The sequence below is a fragment of the Sinocyclocheilus rhinocerous genome, unplaced genomic scaffold, assembly GCF_001515625.1.
Source record: "Sinocyclocheilus rhinocerous isolate Xijiao unplaced genomic scaffold, SAMN03320098_v1.1 scaffold980, whole genome shotgun sequence".
NCBI classification, from domain to species: Eukaryota; Metazoa; Chordata; class Actinopteri; order Cypriniformes; family Cyprinidae; genus Sinocyclocheilus; species Sinocyclocheilus rhinocerous.
The window spans coordinates 43,789-53,671 of record NW_015635053.1 but is presented as its reverse complement, the minus strand read 5'-3'; the positions used below and the strand labels follow the sequence as shown (position 1 = coordinate 53,671).

Here is a 9,883-nt window from a genome sequence, read left to right as displayed (position 1 = left end):
CACACACACAGAGACTCACAGCACTGTGGATAGTTCTGGCATTCTGAATATGAATAGGATACAAATTGGTGTCCTGCTGTTTTTAAGCAATAAAGGCACAAATCCCATGTTCTTTAGAAAGAGAATTATTAGATATGTACGATAAATCATTATCTAACATAAGATTTACATAGCATGTAAATTGCATCAAAGATTTTGGCCTGTCAGTGGTCTCTATCCTCTCAACTAAATCCAACAGTTAAACAGTTAACATTATTTGTAAAATCAGCTGCTGAACTGCATTAAATTACTTGTGAAAATACTATCCATATTTTATCAAAAATATAACAATTATTTTCAATAATAGTTAACCCATATTTTGTACATTTTGTATTTATTTATTATAGTTTCATCTATTGAAATTTTTTTTTTAATCTGTCATTTTTTATTGTTATCTGTTTTAATATAGACATCCAACAGTCTGTAATTTATAACCAGTGAGTTACATATTACATAATTATTCTATTTCTATTCTATTCATTTTTACAATTATTTTTTGTTTATTTTTTATTGCTATCCATGTGTAATATAGGCATCCAATAGTATGTATGTCATTTATAACCAGTGAGTTACATATTCTATTATTCTTTGTAATTTTATAAATTTTACTTTCAGTTTTGAAAAAAAATGTATGCTTATTTTTTGTGTTTGTAATATAGGCAATCATTAGTCTGTAATGTCATTTATAATCAGTGAATTACATATTCTGTCATTATTTTTGTAATTTTATTATTTTAATTTCATTTTAAATTTATAAATATGCTTAATTATTTATTATTATCTGTTTGTAATATAGGCATCCCGTAGTCTGTAATGTCATTTATAACCAGTGAGTTACATATTCTATCATTATTCTATTTTTGTAAATGTACAAATTTTATTCATTTAAATTTAATTTTTTACAAATTATTTTTATGCTTACTTTTATAGCTATCTGTGTGTAATATAGGCATCCAATAGTCTGTGATGTTATTAATAACCAGTGAGCAGATGTGTTGACAGAGACTAGAATGTGACACTACAGAGGCTGTGATTTGATCTGGACACTGCTGGAGTATAGAGACGTTTGGTCATGTGTTTGGAAGATCTATAAATATCTTCAAAGCCACCGCCTGCTGCAGGAATGTGAGGGGTTGCCCTTCCCCAGACCCAGGAGAGAAACAGGGAGAAAGAAAGAAGGAGCGAAAAAGCCTTACCAATGCAAAACAAAGGAATGAAACAGAGAGACCTGCCTGAGAGTTGAGCAGCAGCGGGACAGAGGAGGAGGACTACAGGGTGCAGCGGAGAACAGGAAGGAGGAAGGGACAGAGAGAGATAGAGAGGAGGACTAGAGATCGTCCGTCTCAGGGAGAGAGGCCGTCTGAGTGAGGCGAGCGAGGGAGCGCAGCATGGCTTTATTCTCCTGTAGGAGGCGCGCGTTCCCACTGCGGAGAGCCTGTAGCCGAGCCAGAGCGGGAAAGGTCTGGAGATACAGAGAGGCCCGAAATCATGAGAGCGAGTGTGAGAGAACATCAGAGAGGGTTTGGGAACAAAAGTGAACAGCATTAGTGTGTCTGAGTTACTTAAAACAAAGTCAACATGAAATCAAACTTTAGTTTTACACATTGTGTTTCTAATTCATCATTGCACATTATTCATGAGAAAAGTGTTTTATAATTGTTCATCCAAATGTTACGGTGGACCAGAAGTGCATATTGCGAAGAATGTTGGTAACCAAACAGTTCAGGTTCCCATTGACTTTGGACAAAAAAGAAAAAGAAATACAATAGAAGTAAATGGGAACTGAAACTTTTTGATTACCATTAAAGGGATAGTTCACCACAAAATGAAAATTACCCCACGATTTACTCACCCTGAAGCCATCCTAGGTGTATATGACTTTCTTCTTTCAGACGAATACAATCAGAGTTATATTAAAAATGTCCTGGCTCTTCCAAGCTTTATAATAGCAGTGAATGGTGGTTGAGATTTTGAAGCCCAAAAACGTGCATCCATCCATCCATAAAAAGTGCTCCACACGGCTCCGGGGGGTTAATAAAGGCGAATCGATGCATGTGTATTTCAAACTTTATAAACCGTATAAACGGTGAGAAGTGACAAATGCGGTAGCGCAGCGGTAAGAGCAAAACAACATTAGTCACGAATTAGAAGTACAAAATGAGGATTTGTTATGTAAAATGTTGGAGGATTTTGATATAAGCCAAGAGGAGACTGGTTTTACTTTGCTGTAAACAAAACTTGGTTCTCATGAGACTAGCATATTCTCGTGAACACGTGTACGACAGTTAGTGGCTAGAGATTACTATGAAGGTAATTTAATGCCTAAAAGATTTGCATATGCAGGGTAAGAGTTGTGGAAGTGTACATAAGACTGTAAGCGTAAATTAAATTTGCATGCGCAAGCGAAGATTGTAAAGGTGTAAATCGCGTTTCAAGTGTAAGAAAAAATGATTTGCAGCATTTTACTGTTACTCGTAAGTGTAATTCATGTATTTTCTGCCTGCAGCTTCATGCTAACACAAAATAAATATGATCTGCATTCTTCTGACTTCCATTTTTCTGCGCTTACACTTTTGGCACGTTGTTTTCGCTAAAATACGTAGTCATAAGTATCATGTTTTAATCAAGTTGTTATTTATTTATTTTTATTTTTAATGTATGTGTACGTTAAAAGGATCATTCTGGCAGTGAGAACGATCCGGAACTAAATGAAGATTAATGTTTTGGCATATGATTTGGCATATGTTTATTGAACCAATCGGATAAGAGTAAATGGAGAGTCAGCGAGAGCCTCATGTGATTGGCTACAACAAGGTGGTGGACCCGCCCTCCCCCTCACGCTTGCAAAACTCAGTTAGTGAGAGAATCGTGTCAAAATTGTAAGTGCAGAGAAAAGAAAGACGGAGCTGTACATATCAGTTTATTTCGGGAACTTTTTGCCCCGCATGCACAAGTCATTTAGACATTTGCAACAGTTTGTTTTTTTACACATACAGATTAGTTCTATGCAGTCAATCCGTTTTGCAATTCTTTAAACTGTTGTTTTCGCTTGCAAATCACTGTTCACAGGCTTGCAGTACTTTTGACCGTATTTTAGCGAAAACAACGTGCCAAAAGTGTAAGCGCGGAAAAATGGAAGTCAGAAGAATGCAGATCATATTTATTTTACGTTAGTATGAAGCTGCAGTTTCACAATACTTGAATAACACTTACGAGTAACAGTAAAATGCTGCAAATAATTTTTTCTTACGCTTGAAACGCGATTTACGCCTTTACAAAGCTTCTCTTGCGCATGCAAATTTAATTTACGCTTACAGTCTTATGTACACTTCCACAACTCTTACCCTGCTGCGTATATGCAAATCTTTTAGGCATTAAATTACCTTCATAGATTACGGTTTATAAAGTTTTAAATATGGATTTTTTCTTACACAAACACATCGCTTCACTTCAGAAGCCAGGCCATTTTTTTATATAACTCTGATTGGATTTGTCTGAAAGAAGAAAGTCATATACGCCTACTGTAGGATGGCTTGAGGGTGAGTAAATCATGGGGTAATTTTTATTTTGGGTAAACTATCCCTTTAACAATCTTCAAAATATCTTTGTTGTGTTTTGAAGAAGAAAGAAATGCATACAGGTTTGGACCATCATGAGGACAGAGTTCATTGTTTGGGTGAACTATCCCTTAAACTAACGACAATCCAGCTACTTATTTGTATTTGGTTTTTAAAAAGCCTTTTTCCAAAAGGTACATCTGGAAAAAGGGGGGTCGTCTTATAATCAGGGTCGTCTTATATTCGGGCCAATACGCTTATCAATGCAAGAATCTCCCATTTGTATAATGCAATGATTCCTTTAATTATCCATATCTTTAATTCTGCTTTAAAGTTGAATATGCCAAGTCAGAATTTCTCTACCACCTGTAAGGGGTGCATTAAATCTGACAAAGTGGTTCAATAAAAGGGTCCAGTGGTCTAAGGACATCCAAGGATATATTGTACCAATCTTTTTTAATGGACAATTGAATTTTGCATGTAATAATACTACTTTTGAATGAGTCAATTTAAGTCAGTCTTTCTCTACCCTCTTTAATTGTGCAGTAAATCTAACATACTGGCATCTTGAATTCTAGAAAATTCCAAGTTTTGAACACTTTTACTGTGCCAATCTGGTTTTTATAATCACTTTAACTTCCCATATGGGACAATACAGGCATCCTATTGCACCATCAGCCCATTTCATGGTGCCATTTCTCAATCACAATAGAGAGCATATTAAAGTTAACGTAAGTGCTTCATACTAGTGAAAATGCCTTAGTGAAATCTAAATATTAAACCGTTTTTACTGTACCAATCTGTTTTATAAACACGTCACACTAGGGGTAGCTGACTAACGAAATCCAAATATTGATACCAATTTTTTATGAACCCTTTTTTTACTACCACTTTAACTGTTAGCCCAAACTTTATCAGGTTAATTCTGAATGGTTTACAACCCTGTTGAAACTCCATATAGCCGCATTTAACTGCAATATATTTGCTTGAAATTGTTGCATCACCCTCTTATTTCTCCACCTTCCAACCACCTGTCATATAGAGACAACTTTAGGTCAATCAAGCAATCAATTTCCAATGAATAAAATCAAGTCTGGTCCTATATCTTTCTTAAGGACATTCGAATAGGAAACAAATACTATGTTAAATGCATTAGAATATAAATCATGTTTCACTCTTAAATGTCACATTACAAATAAAATGAGTTTCATGTTGACTTTAGAACGGAAACAGAAATATAAGCATGCGAAGACGATCAGATGAGAACAGAAATTTGTGTTGGATGAACTCACTGACACACAGCACGTGCAACTGTAGTCATTCACAAAAAGGATGAGGAGGACAGGCTTGATAAAATGAGTTTCATGTTGACTTTAGAACGGAAACAGAAATATAAGCATGCGAAGACGATCAGATGAGAACAGAAATTTGTGTTGGATGAACTCACTGACACACAGCACGTGCAACTGTAGTCATTCACAAAAAGGATGAGGATGAGGATGAGGCTTGCAAACATCTTCATGACCACTTACTTAAAATAAAATCAAGCTTTTTATTGGACGAATTTTAAAAAGTAGTAATCACCACTATTTTCTTTCATAAAAGCCACACTGTGCAGTGAGGAGATTAATGAGCGTTGTGAGGCATCTGTGGTCAACCTCAGAAACTTCCTGAACCAGCATGTGGAGAAACCCTGAGGTTTGACACCGTTTCCAAACATGGTTTCACAGCTTATGGATTTGGGACCAGGCCATTGAGTTTCTCCAATGCATGAAAAACCAACAGAGAACTGCGAGGCATCCGGCATCTGTTCAGAGCTCTTTCATGATTCATTGTTTTGTCTCTACAAAGAACATCTGTAGTCATATATTTGACTGGTCAACTCTATGAAATGACGCACTGCTTTGATAAACAGAGGTTGACCAGCATAGATAACCAGTACAAGTGCTGTTTTGCTTCAAGTCATGACTCAATTTGTCACAACATGGCTTCTAGATGGTGCTGAGGCTCTCGTCTCTTTCTGCTGAGCCATTCCTTACTCAGTAGCCTATGCTGCATAACCTGCTATCTAACCTAAAGCAACATCCTTCAATGTGAAACACTCTACACAGGCAGCAAGACATGACTTGAACTGATTCCAATCCGCTTGTTAAGTTTTATGTCACACGTCACTGTTTCCACATCCAAGCGCTCCTTCAGATCTCAAAAGCAAACAGCAAATGGTGCTAATATACATTCATGGTGTGATATAATATACTGGAAAAAATGATAAACCTAACCTTTGTCTTCGCACTGAAATCATAGTAGGCCAGAGAGTGATTAATTTTTTTTATGAATTGTTAAAACCTTGCACAGAAACTGATATTGTGAGTTCTTAATAATGTGCTATACATTATTTGTGCACAAAACAGCTGTTGAGATAGTATTCTCAATTGCAATGGAATCAAGGCTTGGACCCAAAAACAGTATTTAATTTGTCACGACTTAAGCGGGCAGAGTTTGCCGTTAGCATGTCGCTTCTAATGTCCCACTAAACAATCTATACTTTTATTAATAAGACATTAAGAGTGCATAGAGTGCTATAGGGATGGCATATTCTTCGGCGAACAGAAAAGTTTGCATCACCGTGATTTACTCAATAAAACCTAATAAGATTTTCCAATTGGCTTTTGGATTATTGCAGAAAATTAGCTCTGTGACCAACAAAAGTTTGTGACTCCTGCATGTTTTATTCACCATGATAATATTCACAAATTAACAACTTTTATGAATAATAATAATGAATTTTGGAATACAATCACCAGAATTAAAAACGAAAATGGAACAAAAAGTTTTAAAATTCAAACTTATTTCCAGATTTTGGCCTACAAAAACATGTCATCCTTCCAGCAATCTTTTGTGGTTTTGTCTATTGACTACTCAAATTACACAGATTCATTTTTGCCAAAACACACAGTACTACCAAAACACATTCGACCTGTATTACCATAGCAACACATTGCTTTCACTTATTGATGACATCATAACCTCGGCCAACTGGCACAGCAGATTCCGCCATAATCGTGGCCTGGGTTGCGTATGTATGTGTGGGCGGAGCTATCAAAATAGGGTAGAGACCATTTTGGGGTAGGGGCGTGTTTGTTTTGGTGATTTGAAATATCAACATTGGCTACCAGAAATCACTTACCCCGCCTTTAATAGTGTACCATAGAGACGCATAATTCAGAGTCTGAGGAGAACAGCTCAGAGTAGGACGTCCCGGGTTGTCATCTAATTATGTCATGGCATTAACACAGCATTTACAATCAACATTACGCTCAGACTCAGTCAATGCATTCTGGGATTGTCATTTTATTATTAGGTCACAATGAGCAGCGGTTTTTCATACAGTGCTCGCTGTTGTCTTCATAGGACAGTAAGCCTGCTATTGAGGAATTCCAGTAAGAGTTATTTCGAGAGCATTACAGAGAAAAAAAATATGGATACAAGTTTGTGACTAAAAATGATCTACATGACTTACACTAATCGGTGTGTATAGGTGTGTGTGAGCAGGCAACCACGCGTGGGGCAAAACCACTCACCATCTGCCCCCTTTCACCCAGTCCAGCTGAGGATGAACTCAGGACTGGTAGCGAAACCTCACTGAGGGCGTCTGCTGGGGCAACAGTGACATCACTGATCAAACAAACACAAGTGCTTCTCATTTTCTTATGCTTATGAGCTCGATGAAGTGAGAGTCTGTTGGACCTACCAATTAGTGTTTGAAAAGCTGCATAAATATACACTTAAAAATAAAGGTATTAATAGTTCCATCAAGAATCTTTAACATTTATGGAACCGTTCCATTGAAAAAAAAAGGTTCTTTATAGTGGACAGAGTTTCTTTAGGCTAATCACACAAACGGTTCTTAATGATAGGGATAGTTCACCCAAAAATGTGCAGTCAATGGCTACCCTCAGTTTGAGAGTGACGCATAAGCATATCAGGCAACTCAAAATTAATACCCATGGCTCTTGACGATATATTAAAGGGGACATACAGTTTTGCCCAATCTCATGTTAACCTTGAGTACCTATAGTACTGCATCCTTCATATCTCCAAAGAGTCTAATATTCCATAAGTATCATATTTATAAAAGAAAGATACAGATTTACTATTCTCTCTGAAAACAGCCAAGCTTCTGGAGGCGCGCTGTGGGCGGAGCTAAAGAGTCGCGAACACTTGCGCGCCGACTGCCAACAAAACGCCTGCGGTTCCGAATCATGACCGGGATCTTTTATCACTGGGACCGCTCCATCTTTCAGTATCAAACGATGTGCAAATCCAGCATCAAACTGGGCCTTGTTTATAAAACATTAATCACCGAAATGACGGGAACAAACAAATACACTTGCAAAACTCAGTTTCTGCCCCAGAAAAACAAACTGCATCCACGTAATGTTACGTAACAATGTGTTCTTTAGGAAGCTGAACAAGGTTATCTTTCCCCTACATCCAAAGACAAACTTCTTTGGAGACATTCTTCTCGAGCAAGTCCTGTGCAGCGCTGCCAATGACGCTGATGGGCGTGTTCTTGCTCTTTATGCAGACTGGTTCTTTCAGACAGTTTGTTTCAATGAACTGGTTCAAAATTAACTGGTTCAAAACTGATTCACCAGTTAATTCACATAATCAAGCAGTTATATTATTAAAGCAACCAAAAATTATGTGAAACACATATATTTTACATCTCTGAAGCATATAAAGTGAATAAACTAGTTTAATCAACGCCTTTTTACAGAGAGGTCCAAGTCGGAAATGTTTGGGGTTTTTTTTCTCGGATCAGTGACTGTTGGAGTAACTGATGCACTGAATGAGTTGGCAAAAACTGGCATCATAGGATCATATACGCTGGTAATTGGATCATTTCGAGTCGGAGTGACTGTCAGGAATGTCTGATAATGAGTTTTGATTGAGTAACATATAGATCTTTGCTGTTCGAGCCACAAACTGTTTTACACAGTTCAGTCTGATTTGGTGTACTGGTTCAACTAGTTCACTAAAAAGAACCAGTTGAAAGGAATGATTCGTATGTGAACCAAACACCTCTCCGGACCGTTTGACTGAGGCTCTGGATTACAGGTAATAATGTTGTAAATAATGTTCAGTTACTTGCACAGACTGATTGATTCGCTTCATAAGATCTCAATATATTGTCAGGAGCCACAGGTATTAATTTTGTGTTGTCTGATATGCTTTTTTTGACTCTCAAAGTGACGGTAGTCTCTAACTTACATTTAATGAATCACCAAGGACCACGGTTTCAGCTAAAATTCTTCTTTATTGTTCTACTGACAAAAAAAAAAAGTCACCTACATCTTGGATGGCCTGAGAGTAGGTAAATTAACACAAAATTTTCATATGTGGGTGAACTATCCCTTAAAGAACTGTCCACTGAAAAATTCTTTGAGAAACCAAAATGGTTCTTCTATGACATCGTGAAAACCCCTTATTGGAACCTTTATTTTTTTAAAGTTTATTTTATTCCCTCCATGGTATTCTGAAGGTAAAGCTGTTTGCATATTTGCAATATAAATAACAATGTCATCTGCATATCTTGGCTCTAATCTAATCAACTTTTAACTAATTTGAACCAAAACACCCCAGAGTCCATGTTACCTCAATTGCAACATGGATCAATTATCCAACTGAGCCTGGCAGACTACAGCAGCCGCAGATATCTCATCTCCCTCACATTGATTTGGCCTTTCATATATTTGGCACCATGCTCTTCTTGGCCCCTCAAAATGCCAGCTATGTGCAATTACTGCTGGAATGCTGAACAAAAGCCGTGCCGTGTCTCTGTGCTGGATTCAGTCCGGCCCTGGCGTTGCTTGAACTAGGTCACCGTGTACTGCTGCAGCTGTGAGATGCTACAGAGCCAAGAGTAGTGGCCATGACTTTGGTGTGGGCTAGTAGCGAGCATTGTGGCGTCTGAGATTGGCTAACATGGGTCAAAACAGGCATGGTAGTTACACTAGCTGTTAAAATCTTGTGATCTAACCTTTTTAACAGTCAGTTCAAACAAACTGTCCAAGTACATTTTGAAGTTAGCATCTTTGAACATGCTTCCATAAGTCACCCCAACTCATAATAACTCATAACACAGAAAAACCACATTTAATAGACATCTTCCTTTTACCTTTAATTCTTCTTCCATGTCTGAAACCCTCTTCTCCAAAGCTTCTTTTTCCTACACAAGCACAGAAAAAAAAAATATATATATATATATATATATATATATTTAT

At 37.2% G+C, this 9,883-nt stretch overlaps 1 protein-coding gene across 1 annotated transcript in view; it reads right to left on the bottom strand.

Annotated features, from left to right (window-relative positions):
- Nucleotides 1-977: 977 nt before the first annotated feature.
- The window catches only part of LOC107746501 (protein phosphatase 1 regulatory subunit 12B-like), a 45,648-nt gene continuing 36,742 nt past the window's right edge, over nt 978-9,883 (bottom strand). The window contains exons 10-11 of the mRNA XM_016560735.1: nt 9,778-9,828; nt 978-1,501 (exon numbers count right to left, since the gene is read on the bottom strand). Coding sequence (XP_016416221.1) covers nt 1,367-1,501; nt 9,778-9,828 — 186 coding nt within the window. The 3' untranslated portion in view covers nt 978-1,366. The remainder of the gene's footprint in view (nt 1,502-9,777; nt 9,829-9,883) is intronic.